General features: G+C 38.6%; 1 protein-coding gene across 1 annotated transcript in view; it reads left to right on the top strand.

Moving 5' to 3' along the window:
* The window catches only part of TRPM3 (transient receptor potential cation channel subfamily M member 3), a 536,483-nt gene that overhangs the window by 344,095 nt on the left and 171,500 nt on the right, over positions 1 to 20,888 (top strand). Inside the window, exon 8 of the mRNA XM_019626368.1 lies at positions 11,438 to 11,561. Coding sequence (XP_019481913.1) covers positions 11,438 to 11,561 — 124 coding nt within the window. The remainder of the gene's footprint in view (positions 1 to 11,437; positions 11,562 to 20,888) is intronic.

Genomic DNA, 20,888 nt, shown 5'->3' with positions numbered 1-20,888 from the left:
ACTTCTCTGGTGTTTTCAAAAATAGCATCTTCACTTCCTATGCCTCATATGGAGTCTTCATACACAAGTCATTGCATTGTTACCACAAGCACTTTGTGCCCTCTGCCAAATTTTATCTTTAGAACCTAGCTGACTTGAAAAGTTTATTTAGCATGTATCACCTTATTTCATTCTTTATCACAGCTGTTCTTGCTTCCAAACATCTGTCAGACTTGAAATTTCCTCTTTTGAAAAAAAAGCTCTACTACAAAAAATTTGACAGAACTGGTAGAATCCTCTGTTAGCATGTTTATTTACATGGATTTCCCGAGGGCATACAGTTCACTTTCTTGTTTCTTTTGAAAATTATTTCTGACTGGTTCAAAATATATGACCGATTAGAAAGAGAAAGAAAACAAAAAGAGGATAAGAAAAGCAAAAGTATTTAAAAGAGAACTGGTGCTAGCTGATTATGAATGATGGTTCTCTCTGCTATTTGAGAGGACGCTGGCAGTCATTAGGTTCAGCACGTTGGGCACTAAAAGGTCCTATCTCACTTTTCTTTGACTTTACAGTTGCAATGGGCAATCGTTTAATAAGAGTCCCAATTTCCGGCTTGCCCATAGTCTTGATCTTCACTTTTTTAAAGTAGTTGGACCCCCTTCTCAAATGAAATCTCAGGTAGAAGTGCAACATATAAAACAGACAAGATAAAGGTTTATTATAGTGGAAGCTGGCGTAGAGGGCCTAAACCACTTGTTTTCAATTTTTATCTTGCATCAGAATAACCTAGAGGGCTTATGAAACATCAGATTGCTGGGAACCACCTCAAATGTTCTTATTCAGTAAATCTGATTGGGGCTGGTGACTTTCATTTCAAAGAAGCACCCAGGAGATGCTGATGCTGTTGGTCCAGGGACCATGATTTGAGAACCACTGGCCTAGAGCCTCCCTCTCTCTGCCTGGTTCTCACCCACGAAGGCAGCTCCGAGGCCGCTCTGGGGCTCCTCCTCAAAATTACAGAGGCTTCATTGAAGAACCCAGGTAAAGACCATAAATCTACAGGTCAGGTTGTGCCCAACCCTTTGCTCAGACTCAAGACTACACTCTGGCCCCAGCCTCTCTCTAGAGCCATCTCAGTGAAGCTTCCATTCACCTGAAAACCCAACCAAGCTTCCCTCCCCCTGCCTTCCAAACACAAAGCGCAGTTATAGGCCTCTCTGCCTTAGCATGATGTACACATACATTTCTGTTTTTTCTTATTCTTATTTTTTTAAATTTAGGTTTCTTTGCTGTATAACATTATATTAGTTTCAAGTGTACAACATAATGACAGCATTTGTATACATTGAGAAATGATGCCCATAATAAGTCTAGTAACATTTCATCACCTTACATAGTTACAAAAAATGTTTTTTCTTATGAGGACTTTTAAGATTTACTCTCTTAGCAACTTTGAAATATGCAATATAGCAGATGTATTTCTTTACCAATTTAATTTCTAGCATGTTTTTTCCTGAAGTTCTATGGCATAGCCTCTCTCTGGTGAAAAGAAGTAGTGAGGGCTTAAAAATCTACAAACACATTTAAAACACATCTGAGTGAGTCACAGATAATAAAATGTTCTGGTATTGAATTCCTCTACCTTAGAGGAAATGAATTCTGAATCAACCTGGCTGACATTAGAGCCTGCTGCAGCTGCTAGAAATATAGTGCATTAACATCTCACCCAGTAGTATCATTATTAATAGATAATGTTCGTAATGTACATTAAGGGTTTCTTCCAGTTTCCCCATGTTATTCTCAGATGTTGATCATGGCCCACAGGATTTATGAAAACTAAATACAATAGTGACCACCTGCTCTAAAAGCTACTTCAACCAGAGAAACACTAAAAATGCATTACAATAGCATTCCAAGGTCAACACAGGTCTGGATTACTGTTGTCTAGAAAAGTTTCCATTTAGTTTCAATAAAGTCTTTATTGTCCTAATTGTTGGACAACTGTCCTAAAGTTGATATACACATTTCTTGTATTTTCTGGGGATAGTCAATGCAAATCAAGCATCCATCCAAGAGCAGTGACCCCTGAAGGTCTTGAGTAAGCAGTAAAGAATCGGTTCCTCTAAATTCATGGAAGCTACAGTTTAGTGTCTTGGAGACAGACCTAAAGTTTGGAGTTCTTTAACCCTATGATCTCCTTGGTTTTCACCATTTGATAGTATGTTTGAGATTTTATTATCCCTAGTACAGGGATGACAAATAGTTTTCATCTTGAGTGTCCATAATAATCAACTTGTACTGGCCTCCTGGAATGATGTGTTGAGAATGATTCTGAGGCCATATCTGGGCTCAGAGGAAAGATTACTATGATAGATTAATAATGATGCAAAGAAAGAAATTTACAACCCCAATATGTCACGGAGTTCTACTCTTACTCTAGAATGAAGGTACACTCTTAGAGATAGCCATATAATATCACTACCATTCATTCATCAAATATCATACTGAACTATGAAGCCAAGGAAAAAATAAGAAACTTACCTGCTTAAAAAACTACTCTTCTGAATAAATGTTGGACTAAGTTTTAAAGCATATCAGTTGAAGAGATGCCAGTGTTTTTGCATGCCCAAGGAGCCTACACATCTAGGCCAGCTCTGATTCTATCTTTTATGCAGGGTCTAAAAAACAATAAAAAGTTTGACTATTCTTTTTACCTAGCTCTCTGCACGATAGTTGCTGATGGGATTTCATTTGGAATGAACTCTGAGGATGTTTTCCTTACAATTTTGGCAGCAAACAAGCTACCTGACCATGTGGCAGTCCCTGTATCCTTTGGCAACAATTCAATTTCTACTTTTGGGCACATTTATAACCAAAGAGAAAAGAAAGAAGAAAAATTGCAGGGACACTGTTCAGGATTTTTCAGCTAAATGTCCTTCTAGTCCCCGCTTTATGTGAAGAGTTTGGCAGCTCTGTCTGCCCCAAGAGCAATGCTTTCCAGGAGAATTTTCTGTGATGATGGAAATGTTCTATATCTCTGCTATCCAATCAGATAAGCACTGAGCACTTGAATTGTGGCCAGAGTGGCTCAGGAATTGAATTCTAATTTTTATTTAATTGTAATAAATTTAAGTTTGAATTGCCTCATGACTTATGGCCACCGTATATAATATAATAGAATTTCATAGCTCTAACATTTCTGCAGTTAGGTTCCACAAACCTGGGCACCCTTGAATGCCTGGCAGACTTCCATTGTCCCCTTTATTTTTTAAATTACATTCTTTCATCCAAACAATATTATGTATTCAGTCATTCAACCAATGTTTTTTGAACACCTACTATGTTCCAGGCACTGTTCTAGGCACTGACAAAAACCACATCTGTGAACCGAAAAGACAAAAATTGCTGCTGTTGTGGGGCTTACATTTTGACAAGATTAGATAGTAAGTAATAAACATAATAAGTAAACATGTATAATATTTAGAAAGATATGCTATGGGGAAAAAGAGAAGAGTGAGGGGAGTCAAGCTCAGAAGGTAATGGAAAAGCCTGTCTTTAGCACATGCGTGAGCACTAAGAGGATATGTAAGTAATATAATGTATAGTCCCTGCATCCAAGTTAGAGTCTAGTTAGGATTTTCTTACATTAATTGTCTTTATGAAACAACAGATATAAAATGCATGGCACAAAGCTTCTCTTACACTAGGTATTAAGTATCTTTCTTACCACCCTCAACCCCACTATACCACCCACCTTCTATTTCCTTTTGTATGTGTATCTGTGCCTTCTGTTTTATAATATCTGGCTCAGGATTCTAGAGTAGGTTAAAAAAACTAAGACAAAAGAAAGTGAAGAAAAGTAAGAAATGCATACTCTGTGGATAGTGGTAAATGAAATTTATTGAACAGATTACATCATCAAGGTGTGTGCAATCTGCCCAATTATAAACAACTTCTCTAAGATCATTCTAGCTACTTCACATTGCTAGGTAAGAACTCTCATGAAAACCCCAGGTGAACAACTTCTCTAGGCTAGATACCAAAACAAGATCAGAGGTACTATTTCACACAGGCCTTAGCTGATAGAGGCCATTTTTATTTGAAGCTGATCTTCAGTACAAAGCAGAAATAAACTCATAGAAACAAAGACCAAATGAATAGTTACCAGAGGAGAGGGGGTTGGGTGGATGAGTGAAAAAGGTGAAGGGAAATATAATCAATAATACTGTGATAAGTTTGCAGAGTGACAGATGATTACTAAAATTAGTGGGGTGATCACATTGTAAGATATAAAAATGTCAAATCACTATATTGTATACCTGAAGTTAATATAACTAATATAATATTATATAACAAATATACTTAAATTTTTTTTTTTAATGTAAAGTTGGGCAAACTAATCTACTCATCCATCCCATCCTATCTATTGGCCACTTTTGTGTGTTCCATTCATATCTTCCCCAACTTTCTATCCAACTGACTGATTAATATCAGTCAATTACAGTTAAGAGTAAGTTTAATATGAAGCATCATTTCTTCCGACTTGCTCTTAGGACTTCTAATTGTTGAACAAAACATTTATTGGCCTTTTAATTAACTACAAGGAACTTTGGGCATCTGATGAACTAGAAGAGTAACTCTGAGAAAATAGTGGATCCTTGAAATCACATGACTCAATCTTCTCACACATAAGATATATAAAATCCTATTCCAGGGATGAAACAGAAGAAATCTCCACTTGTATACAGTCATTTAAACAACAAATCACTAATTTTACTACACTGAGTTGAGCCTATATATTTAGGTTTGTATAATTCATTATCAGAGATTCTTCGTCCCTGATTTCCTTGTCCTCTAAGCCCAGCTCTGGTGCTTTCAGCTGTAATATAACTTTTACTAAGTCAGTTTACCTCTGCAGGCTTCAAATTCTTCATCTGTAAAACTGTTGCTCTAAAGTTGTATCATTCCTTTATCCTTAAGATCCAATCCCCTTAGCAGAATTTTCAGATTAGCATTTTCACTAAAACACACGGACTCCAGAATTATCAAAAGGCGAGATGTTCTCTTGCTAGCGATGGGAAGCTGTCGCAGAGTTTTAAGAAGGATGTGATCAGATCATGTTTGCTTTGTACAAGAACCATTCGATCAACACTGTGGGGAATGGATGAGAGGAGGCCAGAGAAGAAACCAATTAGTGGTGTGTTGGCACCATCTAAATAAGATATGATGAGGGCCCAAACCAAGGTAGGCAGAGAAGGAAGTAGACCAAAACAGTATTTTAGGAAGTCAGATTTCTCTGTATTTAGTTTCTGGCAGGTGCTGCTGTTCCTTTTCCTTTCCACACAGACCCCAAAGTGAGATGAGGGCACCAAGAAACTACCCCACTGTTTTCGCAGGTGACTTACCTGGGCATTACAAGTTGACCCAAGCATGCACATATTTTACTGACGATGTCCATTACAAACAGCTTTTAACAGAGACAAGGTGTGAATGATGATAGCATCCACGGAAAAAAGGCTCCCGCCAGGTACCCGAGGCATAAAAGAAATACCTGGTACATAATAGGTACTAAATAAATGTACATAGGCCACTGGATGAAAAGAAAATATTTGCAGGTTCTATGCTTTGAATCAGTAATAACATTTTGAAAATATCTGTGAGTGGTTAGGCTATCATGTTTAAGGAAAATTCTGGTTCTCATAATCAGCTTTTAAAAGAGGGAATTTAAAGTTTAAAAAGCTGAGGCCGTTTATCACTAAAATGTGGGAAAGATCAAAGCTTTACAGTGTCTCCTCTGAATACAATCACTCGATGGAGTCACTTATTGCCAAGATGATAACCATTAATATGTTCCTTTTGTATATATTCACAATTTTCTTCCATCAGCATGAGTCTGTTCCTTCCCTCCTCTTGAATCTGGGCAGCTCATAGTGACTTGATTAATTGATTGTAAGGAAATCACATTCTGGAACTTCTGAGGTTAAGTCAAAGGAGTCTTGCAGTTTCTTTCTGGGCCTCTTTGAACACTCTTTTTGGAATCCTCACTTTGAGAGAAGCCAGCTGCCATGTAAGAAGTCCGCCTAACCTGCAACCACTGGAGACAGCAATGCCAGCCAGTCCTCAGTGCACTCAATCATCCCAGACAAGGTACCAGACCTATGGCACCAGTTGACCTTTATAGCTATCCTCAGCCATTCCAGCCACTTCAGCTGAGACCCCAGATATCATGGAGCAGGGCTCAGTCATTCCCTCTATACTCTACCTGAATTCCTGATCCCCAGAATCATCAACACAACAAATAAATACTGTTTCACATCACTAAATTTGGGGTATCTTATCAATTAATAGATTGCCAGAATATATGGTATATAGCCCTATGAGTTCTTTAAGGCCAGGATTGAATATTTTCATCTGTCTACTCCTAGATAGTGCCTGGCACATAGTAGGGCTAATATTGTTTGTTGAATGGATAAATAAATAGATGTGCAGATGCCTACATGGGTTGTTTACAAGGTTTCACACTAATTAAGTATCCTAACTATGCTTAGTACTTCTATTTCTCAAGAGTGAGAAAAAACTGGTGATTAACCAATCACCAGCCTGGATTGGGAGTGGCCTTGCACCACCGGGCTTACCAGGTGTGCAGAGCACTGGTCATCCCAGGGCAGAGCTCTGCATTGCACACAGAGGCCCCAGCCACTGGTCGTCTGCTTCACAAGATGCAATACTTCAGTGACTCTTTCCTAAGGAGCTTTGTAGGACAGTGTGTTGGTAATAGCAAATATTTACATAAAAGTTGCTCTGTGTCAGGCACGTATCTAAGCTCTCTACAAAGATTAATTCATTTAATATCCACAAGTGTATAAGTGTTATAATTCTCATTTTACATATATGAAAAGTATGACATGGAAAGGCAACTTGCACAAGATCACACAGCCAGCAAGTGACAACTTCCCTCCAGACAGCCTGGCCCTGGTGGCCATGATGCTTTTGTTCACAGTGTTGCCCTTCTTTGAAAAGAATCATGCTGTTACTTAATGACTGAGTCATGACATTTGGGAGGCAGCGGTGACTTTTACTACAGAAGAATAAGGAGAAGAAGAACACAAGGAAAATACCATTCTCTGTGACCTTAGGCAAGACATGTAATTTTTCTGTGCCCTTAATGTTACATGTAGTAGTTTGCTTTGGCTTCAAGCAAATTATAAATTTTATTTTTCTTTAGCACATTAGAGATTCAGTGGGAAGTGATATCTTCTAAATACCAGATTGTATCATTAACAATCCTTTTTATTTATGTAAGTAACACTTTCTCAAATCGTATCTGAATAAATTAATAGAGAGTATCTATTACATTAGAAGGGCTTCACTCCTTGAAAATCATTAACTCAAGTCTAGCTCTTCAAGTCCCATTGAATTTTAAATGCATTTTTTAACTTTTGAATCTAGGAACAAAACTCTGATATTGCAGGTAATTAAGTTCATTCCGAGAAAACTGTGTGCATGTGGGTGGTATTCCTAGCATTTGAACAGAATACTAATAGCAACTGTGGGAAGTTGTGTTGGTTACGCTGAGCACTAGATGAACATTGACCAATTTCAAATAACTCTGACTAATCTGATCACAAGTACAGCATTTAAATGGAAACACAAATGCCATAGCATAAAGATTTTCCTCACTTCAATGACTACACTTCCCAAATCATAAAGCCTTCTAATTTGAGTTATACCAAAAATAGCATTGGTATACGGAGCCACAGATGAACAGTTTCCATAAATAGGCACCACTTTGTCAAAGACCGGATTCTAGAACTAAAATTTGACCTAATACTAGGACCATGTTTTGATGTCGAGAAATTTATAATCACTATGCTAATGCCATAAAAAGAAAGCTAAAATGGACTTATTTCTATTTTTGCTGGTGATTAATTATCACAGTGAAGATTTTTAAATCATTCCAGCGTTTTGCAGGATAAATGGGAAGAGGTAGGAAAGCAATAATTTCAAGAAAGCAGGCTTCCCAGTATCTGATGGAACGTGGCCACAAAATAAGAAAGGGTCCTGGAGAAGACAGAGGAAGTTTTTTGCCAAATGTAAAACAACTGGTTCAGCACAGCAAATGCTTGTGAAAATTAGAAGCAAATACAATTTTCAAGGTACTAAATGCACTTTGCTATGGTCCTCACCAGTTTCCCCTGTCTCCTCCAAATTTGTCTGATTTCTTTCAGATCTTATATCCCAAAAGTAAAGTCAATTTCCTATAACAAATTACACTTAAATTTCTAACTCCAATGCAGATGATTAGGAAACTACAAGACATATTTATAGATTAAATTCAGGAAAAGCAGCACCAGGGAGGGAAGGATGAATTCAGTAGAAGTAGACTCAACTCAAACGCTGAGATCACTAAGCTATGTTACTTTGCACAAATCATTTAACCTCTCAGAGCCAGCCTCCTCTTCTGCAAAAGGGAAAACCTGCTTGACTCACAGATTGTTGTGAAGATAAAATGAGATTATCGCCATGGCCCGCTGAATGTCATAAACCATGATGTGCTATGAACATGTCAAATGTTATGCAGGATCTTTTCCAAACAATATTTTTAAACTCCTTCTGTCAAAGCCATGGGACCTAATATGTTATTTCTTTGTCAAAAGAGGGAGATTGGCAAGTGATGAGGAGCTGTTAAGGGCAAAGAAGCATCAAAAATGAGATGTTCTGCTTGATGCAATCAGGTGCAAAAAGAACTAAACCAGGATTAACAGTTACTTAATGTTTAATTAGTATAACTTAGTGCTTTGGAAGGACCAAATCATCTTTGTTCCACCTAAACCCTCTCTGCTCCATCAGCGACAGGCGTCCCACACTCTGGAAAACAACCAACCTAGAGAATCCTTCTACTCCTGGAAGTAGAACTCCATGGTTCTTATTGCTAAATGACTTAACCAATACCACAACTTCAGCAAGCTGCAAAATTGAGCTAAAGAGTATAAGATTCTTAGTGTCTTTCATCTTTCTGAACCATTGAAGTCCCCAGTCAGCTAAGGTACACATCATTCCTCATATTTTACAAAGTGACAGGCTGGATGCAAGTGACAGACGGATCCCTTACACAGTTAATGACCTCAGGGAACTGGGATTTTATTATAGATAGTTAGCAATGGAAAACAAATTATGAGTTGTTATCAAAATTAAGCACCTGCAGACAAATGATTGGATCTATCAAGTGGCTAATCGGGGGTGTCTTCTATTGTTAATCATGTACAGCATCTAAGTACACCTGGTAATGCCAGACTCTCTAAACCCATCCACATGTGTTACCTGTCAAGTAGATGCATGACCAGGTATGAGTGCCCATGTCCTGACTCTTCAAGAACATTAATCGTCAGCACAAATGTTATCATGTCACTCTCCAACTGAAATCCTTCAATGGCTTCTCATTGCCTGGGGGATAAAACCCAAAATCTCTAACACTGTCTCAAAAGTGCCCCATGGTCTTGCCCTTGCTCATCCCTTGCTCCATCTTGTTCCACTCTTTCTTTAACTCTCTGTGCTCCGGCCATACTGACCTGATTTTGTTTTCTCCAAACGAGGCCTGTTCATGCTGTTTTGTCTGCCAAGAATGCTCTTACCCAACCCCACCACCCTCCTGTCCACACTAAGTCTCATTCATTCTTCAATTCTCAGATAAAAAGTACTTCCTCAAAGGCATCGTCCCTGAATTCTCTAGATTTTTATATTCAACTACCACAAGCTTCTCTACCTCTCCACCACTCTCAGTCACAGTTGAATTACTGGTTCATGTCTTTCTACTCCATGGGTGTGAAGGCTCATTGCAGGCTGAGAGTGTATATATCTCATCTATCCCTGTAGCCCTGGCATACACCACAGCTCCAGGCACTAAAGAGACATCACTAAGCAATTGTTGAATGAATGGATGAATGAGTGAATGAATGAGTGAAATGAATGAATGAATGAATGGTTTTGGACTGGTCCACACTGAAGGCCACAGAGTCCTCCAGTCAGAGAATCTTGTATCATTTTTCAACCTTATCCGGACTGTCTTCTTTTTCTAAATGTATGTTCATGATATAAATCTTCCTGGGGCAGCAGGGTAACCCAATCCACCACTGAGATGAGTGACATTCCTTGATATAATCCTGTCATTGGGAATACACCCTCCTCAAATTGGGCCACCATAATATGCAGCCTAGTGGGCCCAGGTGAATCCTCACAAAATCCTGAGGCAAGCAAGCCACTGATAGGAGCCTCTCATCTTTCTTTCAAGCCACAGAATTTGTCATGCTTTCATGTTAAAGGAAATTTCATAATTTCCTGTTCAAATAGCCACAGTGATGAAAAGAGGCAGTGGTGTAGTGCACTTGGCAATTAAGAGGCAGCATGGTATAGTGGAAAAAGTGCTAGACAAGGAACCGGAAGAACTACGTTCTGGTTCGGGCCGAGCCAATTATTTGCTGAGTGACCTTAAGCATCTGGCTCTTTCTGGATAAAATGTTCTTCCCTTTTAAATATAAATCTTTTGCCTATAGGGTTCCTGTAAGCATCAAATGAGATAATAATTATATTTTACTATTGTATATAGGAGTTGCTGGTACTTCAATTATGAAAAAAATGTAAACTTTAAAATACTAGGAAAATTATGAGAATTTTGTCACTGGTTCTTGAGAGCAGTTTTATCTTTCTGTCTTGGACAGTATCTGTTAATAATAAACTGAATTTTTCTTCCCTGCCATTTGATGGCTGGTGGAGATAACCCAGTTCTTGATGAGTTAGAGAGGCTAGTTAGAGAGGAGTTGAAAGTTAGTTATGATTGGTTCATATTTAAGAGATAATAGAGCATTGATTGGATATGATTCCTCCTTCAGGATCAGACTCTTGTTGGTTGTGACACAGCAAAAGTTTGACATAAATAATGATGACCTGAATTATAGGCCAGATAAGCTACCACCTACATGAAATTATTTTAGAGGAAACATAAGTTTTATTTATCCGCATTGAGCTCAAAAATCCATTACCGACATATAACCTTCCCACAATTAGAGATGAAGATGAAATTTCAATTTTTAGATAACAGTAAACTTTTACCAAGATGCTAATGATTAATTGAAGGCATTTTTTAATAACAGCACTTGAGGAAGAAAGTATTAGACACATGCCATATAAAAGAAAGAAAAAGAGAGACAAAAAAAATGAAATCAATGTTCCTACCTTACACTTTTAGGTTCTGAGACATTATAAAGGATTTATTTTTAAAGGCACTGCTTTGTTCGTTTCTTAATTACCCCAGTCAAAATAACTTTCATGTGAAAAATACAGGAAGAAGTAATTCCTGTTTAAAGTAAATCATCATATTCTTGTGTTTTATAATATTTCTCAGGAACAAGTACTAAATAGGAGCTGGGTTGACCTGTGTGGACATTGCTTTTAATTACAGACTTATCAATGAATCCTTGAGGGACCAGCTGTTGGTGACCATCCAGAAGACTTTCACATACACTCGAACCCAAGCTCAGCATCTGTTCATCATCCTCATGGAATGCATGAAGAAGAAGGAACTGGTATGTACACAGTGTCCCTGTGAGTGGCAAAGCCCTCTCCATATTCCCTCTGTCCGTTTAACCATTTTCTTGAGTCACGCTTACAACCTTCCTCAGGCCCCAGTGGCTCCTGTAGTTTCCTCCCTTCAGTAACTAAGACACCACTTTTTCTGCCCAGACTTAATGAAGTACATGCAACAGGGTTTTAGCATCATTTCCTACTGATGCTCACCCCAATGCTTCTGATTGCCTTAAGCAAATGAATTGAAGAGATTCAATAGGTTTCCTGCTGGAAAATGGTTCAGTTGAGCCTCTCTTAGGTTTGGGGTTTCATTTTGCTTGTGAGTAGTGAATCACTGATGTGTTGATTGTCACATATCTTAGTGACACAGGGTCCAGGCTAATATGCTGATCTTTGTGGATAGAAAATGGAGAAACCTACCCAAGGAATGTTGGAAACTTCTGTCGGTTCTGAAGCACCCTCCAGTAGCTATTAAAACATTTCCTACATCTGGGAAAAGTGTCTTACAAATGTGATGTAATCACAGAGGCCGCCTGTTAAGGTGAACAGAAATTAAAAACTGAGCTAACATTTAATGAGCACTTGCTATGTGCCAGGCAAGGTGCTAAATCTTTACATGTGTTAACTCCTGTGATATTTACAGCTGTCCTAGTGAGAGAGGTATGATTATTGTTTTCACCTTACAGATGAGGAGATTTAAAATCTCTTGATTAGTAAATGAGGAACTAGGACTGAAAAGCAGTGGTGTTTAATTTCCATGGAAAATATTTTTATTCAGAAATTGTCTCATGGAAGCAAATGTAGGGAATCTCTCACTTTAGATAGGTTCTCAGCAGGCATTGGCAGGCAGAGATGCTTCTCAAAGGTCATTTGAGGTCACCTGCTGAAATTGGAGTTAAAGGAACTGTTTAAACCTGAGTGGTGGATTTTACTCAGATTTTGGAGCATCTCAATTCTGTGTTTGCATCCTGGAACGATTATCTCTGGGAACGTTGTGTGTATGTGTGTGTGGTGGGGGGAGGAGGGAGCACTTCTCCTCTAGAGAGGCACCAGGGCCAGACCCTAAAAGGCTCAACCACAGGGCAATAGGTAAGATAGAGAAGAGCTGGAGCTAGCTGCCTTCAACCAGTTCCCCACTAGATTGTGAGCTCCTTAAAACATGGGCTGGAATCATCTTATTTATCATGGTGTCCCTATGCCTAAGTCAGTGGCTGGTGCACACAGTGGCTCACCGAGACTGCCAAGGGAGGGAGGGAGGCAATGTCTGAGTTTGAGAAGCCAACCATTTAGAAAAAGAGGACATGATTCAAGTAAGCTAGTGCCATCTCTGGAAAAAAGCCACACGACCTTTATGAGAAGCCTTTCGGCAGCTTCCAGGTTGGAGTTAAAAGGAGTGGAGGTCAGGAAAACGGGATAACACCTCCAAACCTTGAATACCCATAGACCTCAATAGTCTGTTCCCACCAGGTAGAGAAGCCAACGTGCAGATAGGGTTCACAGCCATGGCTGCTGGTGTCTCAGGAGAGCCCTCTGTCAATCCAGAGAGTGCTACCAGCATGCTCCCATATAGGATGCATTTCCTCACAGCACTTGTGCTTTTCCGTTCAGCTCCGTGGTTTCTCTGCCCCCAAGGAGGCGCATGAAACTGTGAGCTTCCACATGCTGCAGTATGGGTTTTCTCCTAAGTACTGATTTTCCAACGCTAATGCCAATGCTGACTGTGAAGCCTTATCAGAACTATATTACAGCAATCCTGCAAATTTCCTAGAGAGGCAGTGAAGATTAAAATTCTAGGAACCAGTTGGAAATCATAAAACCAAATGAGGCTGAAAGTACTTCTCCGGGTATTTCATGGGACTGTTCCCTGGGATTCTGCCTGATAATTGTCATGGCATTTAATCATGGCCCCTGCTGTAAGGTCTACTGCATTTTAATGTGAGATATTTATCGCAAAACATGTGAGGTATCCCTAACTGTCAGCTAAGGCAATGTGATCATAGCAAGAAATGAATTGTCCTTATCTCCACATCTGGGCAGAAATTGGGTTTTTTTCATCGTAAATGCAATTATACTCATTTCCATATTTGAGGGACTATTTATGTGCATGGCCAGAACTAGATGTTTTATAAAGGAGGTGTACATGAGGTAGGCATTGGTTTCCTCCTTTGAAGGGAGCAATAGAGGGAACTGAGGCTAGGAGAAGGTGAAGGATGTGTGCACAGCAGAAAGAGCCACAATAGGACTGTCTTGATGCAGGGCCCAAGTAGCTTCAGTTCAACATGCTGTACTCATATAGCTTAGCACACAAAACAAGGAAGCAGTGCAGAGTGGAATTCCTCTTCACTCTTACATCCTTCAAGTTTCTTTTGATTCCCTTTACAAACTAAGTAGGACATACTATTCTGAGGTCAGTCTAACCATTGCCAAGTTCAGCTAAGGGATTTGGTTCTGGAGAAATACATCTTTCTCATCCCATCATCCTAGTGATGTATGTAATAAAGAACTGCATTATGGGTGCATATTTAGCTTGTGAAACCCGGGCCTCTGGGTCATGTAGCCTCATGGAAAACATGCATTGATGGGCCTTTTGTACGAGTACTTTCTACTCACTTTATATCATTCTTGAAAAAATTCAAGTCTCTGCTCATTTCCCACCTTGGGTCAAAACAACATCTCAAAACCTGTCACCTTCTGAGAACATATATACCCCTAGAAATTAATCCGTGAGCTAAGTTCCATCATTGTTATTGAGGGAAAAACAAAAATCAAAGAGATAAAAACTATGCACAGCAGCATATTAGTGTGGGACAAATGTAAGGGACCAGGAGTGAGTGTCCCTCTATCCCCTTCCTCTTCAGGAGGGGACTGGTCATAAAGCATATCAGGACCAAGAAAAGAGAACCCCAAGTGACAAGCACACTGTGAAGCTGATTGTGCGTGTGGAAACCACAAGGCTCTGTGTGTAGAGCCTTTGAGTTCCAGGAGATGATGCCAGTTCCTGCTCCTGCTGCCTCCTGGAGCTCCTATTCACCCTCCACACTCCTGCGCATGCCTTATCCCATCTCCACTAGTTCCAGACTTAAATTTCATTGTGTTTTTTTTATGGACCATTCACACTAACCAAACTAATCTCCTTGCAGTTATTTTTAAAGTTCCTCCTTCCCTTGTGTTTGTTCAAGTTTAGAGCACTCTCGTTAGCCACAATCAATGGCCAAACACATGTACATACATGCCCATGTGTGCACACACACACACCTACATACCCACACATCTACGCCTGGAATTCTCTTCACCTATCTATTTGTAACTCTCTTGTGGTACTTATCTTTTACATCTTATTATGTGCATCTCTAACTTCCACTGTAAGCTCTAGAGAGCAGAATCAGTGTCTGATTCCTTATTCTGTTTCCCCTGTGCTCACTCACCCCTAATTGTGCTTAGTAGCATAGCATATATAGCAGACACTTAACAAATCTAAATCTCCCGCAGCTGATGAACCACCCCTAGTTAGTAGGGAAAGCACCAGAAGAGTGTTGTCTGTGCCGTACAGATGAGTCTCTGGAGACCCAACTCTGCTACCTTCCAATGCAGGAACATAGATTTGTTTATTTATGAGGACATATATACCGTATTTCCCCATGTATAAGATGCTCCCATGTATAAGACACACCTAAATTTTGGGGCCTGAAATTTGAAAAAAAAATGTATTACATAAAGTTATTGAACTCAAGTTTTATTCATCATAAAATTCATACAACTCATCACTGTCAAAACTCCCAACTATTAGCTTGTCCTCATCTGTGTCTGATGACTAATCACTGTCTTCATATACTGCCTCTCATAACCTGCCATGGCGTTTTTAGTAGGGTTTCTTCTTCCCATAGCCAGTCTCGGATTGTTTTCTCAGTTGGAGGAGGACCAAACTTACGTTCAGCAGCATAATTTCCATTCACTTTTGCAAACTGGATCACTTTTAACTTGAATTCAGCACTGTACGAAAATCTTTTCTGAGCCATTTCTGGGCAGAACGTGGCAAAACGTAACCTACCATAATATACCGGTAACAAGTGCGAAACAATGAGCGCAAAAACAACAAGTGCGAAAAAGCCGGAAATGCAAGTTAAAAAAATCTACAACCACTGTATAAGACGCACCCAGTTTTTACACCCTGAATTTTTCAAAAAAGGGTGCATCTTATACATGGGGAAATACGGTAAATTGTATGTTGATATTATGTCACAACTCTCTTACCACATTTGGGAATCCGAGGAACAATTCTCTACCTGTCCTTTCATAGGTTCATAAAAAACAAGCAAGTAGGACTTCTGAAGAGAGGTTTTCTCACTTTTTGAAGATAGGCATCCTATCAAGGTGTTTCTTGTTTAGAAAAATAGATGTTTGCAAGACTCTTAATACTATGGGCAGGGGCCATTCGTGTTACTTGTTGGATTAGGGTCTCAGCACCATGAAGGAGATATTCCTGATGATCCCAGTTCCCCCACTGCCCTAGGTTGCTGGGAGAATTAAGCATTTGAGCATATGAGTATGTAAAGAACATTTGACTCCTAGGAAGCACTCAATAACTTGAGCTGCCATTATAGTTATTCTATAAGTAACTGCAGGTAATAAGTAGAGTATAAGCACAGATGTCTACTTTAACCATTGTTGTTTTTTTCCCCAGTCCTAGCTAAAATTGTCCATGAGGCACAGTTTTCCTTCAGTGACATGCCAGGTGATAGGAAAAAAGCAAGCCAGCACCTTCCCTATGTAACACCAATGACCAAATAAGCTCAGTAGACCTCCTACGGTCATGAGGGAAAGAAACCTCTTATAGGTTTTGGCCTAAAAAAGGGACTTGTTAGGCAAAATAGCTGAAAATCATAGAGTCATGTATCAAGTATAGAAAACAGTTGTCTCCAACACAATGTTTGGGGAGAAACAGAATTTCGCTTTCAGATCAATGCCAAAGTGTACCTAGCTCCTTTTAAGTTTATTTGAATATCCTCTTAATGTAATTTATAAAGTCCAAACATTTTAAATGATACAGTGGAAAGAGAATACATAAGAAGTATTGTTCCATTAAATTTTCCATGTTAGTTTCCAACACACAGTGGGTTACAGACTAATTTGTGGAAGTTCTGAAACTCTTTTAGATAATTAGAATATGACTGTTCTAGGAAGGGTGATGCAGCCTTGGAGCCAGTTTGCCTGGTTTCAAATCCCAGATCTGCCATTTAATACATAACAATGGGCAAGTTATTTAATCTCTAAAAGCCTTTGTTTTCTCCTCCAGGAAGTTGAGATAATAATAGCATTTCTATTATGTGGTTAATTATAAGAATTAAACAAGTTAATATATGCAAAGAACATAATAAGCACTCAATAAATACTTTGATTGTAGTGATGATGATGATGATAATGATGATATCTATATAGCACTTTATATTTAACGAAGATCATTTTTATGTCATCTGACATATGTCATTTGATACTATAACCAACTTTGCTAAGGTCAGTATTAGGATCACCATTTTGTAGAGGGAAACCAAGACTCAAAGACTTAAGTGACAAGTCCAGGGGTCAGGCAGCTAGTTAGTAGCAACCCCAAGACTTGAACCAAGGGCATCTTTCTGCAAGTCCTGGACTCTTTGTACCATATGTTAACTGATTCCATGTTGTAAATATTAGATATGACCAAGTTGAAAATGACCTTAAGGTAGAAGCCATTTTCTCTCTTATTCCTAGAATAATCAGAATAAATATTCATTAGATGTTGAGATTCTTAGAGAGAAAAAAAGTACATTGTTGGTTGACATTCCTGAAATGCCCTCTGCAGTAGTAATAGTCATTATATTTCTACAAGGACAATCAATGTACACACAAAGACCAGATCACTTGATATTTCTACATCAAGAGCAAACTGAAATTATTCTTTTCCAGCATAGTATTTTAATCAGGCTAACTAGAAGCCCAAAATTAAACATCAACTTATCCTACGTCCTTCTCACAAAATATTCATTGAAATAAAAAAGGAATTAGAAGGACATATCATTTATATAATTCCTTGCCAAGACAGCTAATAATACCACCTGTCATCTTATGATGTATAAGTTATAATAATAATGCCTTATATAGACAAAGTTCTGTTGCATTCCTTGTGTTTTTGAGCTAGACAACAATGGGACAAGAATATGTCTATTTTTCAGCTAACCAGAAAAATTAAAATGACAAAAAAAAATGGGGAAAGACCAGAGAAATGTACAGAAAAAGCCCATTTGATTTTCAACCTCACTATCTTGATCTCAAATTCTCTCTCATAAGCAACAAAGAAGCATAGCATGTTAATGCCCCTTTCCTTTTTCAGCCATAGTCATCAAAAAATATCAGTAGACTAGAGACAACAGAAAAAAGATGGAAAATACTCTCTTTTATTGGGAAAAATAAATAAAAATAATACAAGAAACAAAATGTAAATAATACACAAAAATAAATGTATTTTGTATTATTTTATTCATTTTAAGAGCTTAATTACACTATAATTTACATGACAATTAGTTTGAGTGCCAACTCTAGGAAGATATTCCTACAGACTGGAGTATTTCCACTTTGTTTCTTGAGTCCAGGGTCTTATCATGCTCACCTAGTCCATTGGTCTCTGTGAGGAGTCACAGCCCCCAGTCTCTCCATTTAACAAGCAATCACTGAATGACTCTTTTAAAGAGCAGCTCTCATAATGTAACCACCCACCCAATCAGAAACCCTCATTGTCCTCACTTTGTTTCCCAAAGTGAGGAATCCTGATCGCATACAAGATCATTTCAGGTGAAATGCAAATTAATATTTTTATTTTAAGAAATATGTTTTTATTGGCATATAAATTAGAAGTAATTATAACAATATAAAACCATGGATATTAAGCCTAAATAAATACAAAATTTAAAGGGGAATCAATTTGAAGAAAAAGATCTAATTGTAGTCTTGGTATATAGATACAGGATAGGAAAAAGATGAAGATTGTACAAGAATGAGTGTAGGTTGGAACATACTGGCTTTCAGAGTTAAGTTTCACTTTCTTAGCCTGGCATTCAAGACCCTTCATGATCCAGATCTAGTCTACCTTTCCAGCCACAACTCCTAGTACTACCACTCTTGTCTCTTATACTCTAGTCTAACCAAATCTAATTTTCCTTGAGGAAAAAACCATGCCTTATACATTTTTTTTTCTGTATTTTGTGCCAGGTCTTAAATCCTCTCTCAAATTCTAAATGCACTAGGTCTGACAAACACCAGGATGGATTCTCCACCCCTTCCCTACAGTCTAGTCCTAAATAGGATTTTTTCTATTCCAAATAGGAATACATGGGCCAGTGTTCTCCCTGAATTCAATAGAACAAGAATTCTTAGCCTAGTGTCTGACAACTAGAAGTCTTTAGAGAGGTCTCTGAAGCCCTTGAAAACATAGGCAAGATTTTGTAAATATAGCATATTATGGGAAGAATACATTCAATTTTCACATCCCCCAAGGTATGAATAACTCCAAAGAGTTAAGAATCACTGTATTGGAGGCCTCTCCATGGCAGCCTCCAAGTTAGAATCACAGGAGCCATTGCCTTTCATTCCTTCCAGTCCCGTGGAGATCAAACATCTGAATACACATTTAACTTCTGAGCAATTTTTAAATGTGCAAACCTCCATGTTTCTCATTAGCACTTTTTTGTACAGGTACTTTCTTGCATGCTAAATAGTCATGCATTTCAGGGAGTCATCAGCTTATGAACAGGCTATGATCCAAGGATCGATCCCAGAATCAATTTTCTCATAAAGCAATATAAATAATTCAGCAAAATTCTACTTTTCTCTAAAGAGACTGAGAACAGGAAACCAAAAAAATGTAGTAGGAAATAAGAAAAAGGTTCTAACCTTATTCTTTGGGACAGGATTGACCCTAAAGGAAGTTGTTAATGTATTAACATTTTAGTACCTGCTCCCTCCTTCTCTGCAGCATTGCTCCTGGAGGCCCCCCAAAACTCTCTTTAACACCCTAATAGGATTTCCCCCATCTTCTTCCTCCAGCGTTACCCATCTCTCACCTCCTGTAAGTAATTCTATGTCCTCACCGAAAAGGTTCTGGCCTGGGAATCTGAAGGCCAGCAGTAATATAGAATTCACATTCATGGATGTGGGACTGATAGCTCTTTGACCTCCATAACATACTTGAACTTCCAATACAGGACATATATTGAACAAAGGAATTATTGATTAAGGGACTTGAGGGTACTATAACAAGTGAAGGAGGAAATACAGGTGAGAAGGGTGAGGATGGGGGAGGGTACTACAGATTTAGTTGAGTCTTGTGTAGAAATCTCCTTCCGATGTCAACTCTCATATTCAAATCATTTCCAAACTCTGCTTCTTACCGCGTCTTCATGATGGACAAAGTCAAGGAGAAATAGAATGCTGACCATAACAGACACTGTACCACCCTTTCTCTGTTTTAAATTTATCTTAGTTCTCTAACCCATTCCGAGTAACATTTCTTTGACTAAAGGTTGTAGGAATAAATGTTTCATAGCTTATTCCCTTCCTCTACTTCCAATTCCACTAAATTTACTCAAAGCTGTAAGTGTGTTGTATTTTTGACCAATAGTGTTTGCAGGAGGAAGAAGGGATTGGAGGGTTGAGGAAGAAATAAATGGGAAGGATCTTAAAAGGCTATTAATGTACATAAGTTATTTGTAAACCAAGTGTCTGAAAACCAGGTACTTTCTGCTTTCTCTTCCATGCTAATCAATGTGTATAAAATACCTCCTATCATTTAAAGTCATTCACCCACACTTCCTTCTATATTAGTATCGATGGTTCTTCTTATTAGATGTGAGGCTCAATAAATGAATAGATTCATCAAATTCCAAAGTTTCAGCCAGGGTCATTAACCTGCCGTTGATTACATGTTGCCCAGCCTATCATTCTCCCAGTTTACTATCTGCATTCACCAAACCCAAACCTTGACCTGAGAAAATTATCCTAATCAGGGAAGATAAAGATGCACTGCATAAAAGATGATCACTGCTAGAATTGTCTCTATCATTGGTCCTTGGGTTTTATCTGCTTTACCATCTTCTCCCTCAAAAGAAATTGTAATGTTTTACCTGCTAATCTCCCTTATTTGGAATGTTATTGTCCTTCTTTTCCTCTCTCGTCTGGCCTTTTCTCTCATATGTTTTTTATTCGACTGCCCAGCTCCACTGTTTGTTACCAGCACACGGCTGTCGGTTATGGGAGCCAGTGCTCAGGCATCGCTCTGGGGCTGGCCCATCATCTTCATT

The sequence above is a fragment of the Hipposideros armiger genome, unplaced genomic scaffold, assembly GCF_001890085.2.
Source record: "Hipposideros armiger isolate ML-2016 unplaced genomic scaffold, ASM189008v1 scaffold_668, whole genome shotgun sequence".
Classification (NCBI taxonomy): Eukaryota; Metazoa; Chordata; class Mammalia; order Chiroptera; family Hipposideridae; genus Hipposideros; species Hipposideros armiger.
Note: the sequence above shows the minus strand (reverse complement) of the source record. Positions and strands in the feature narration are given on the sequence as shown.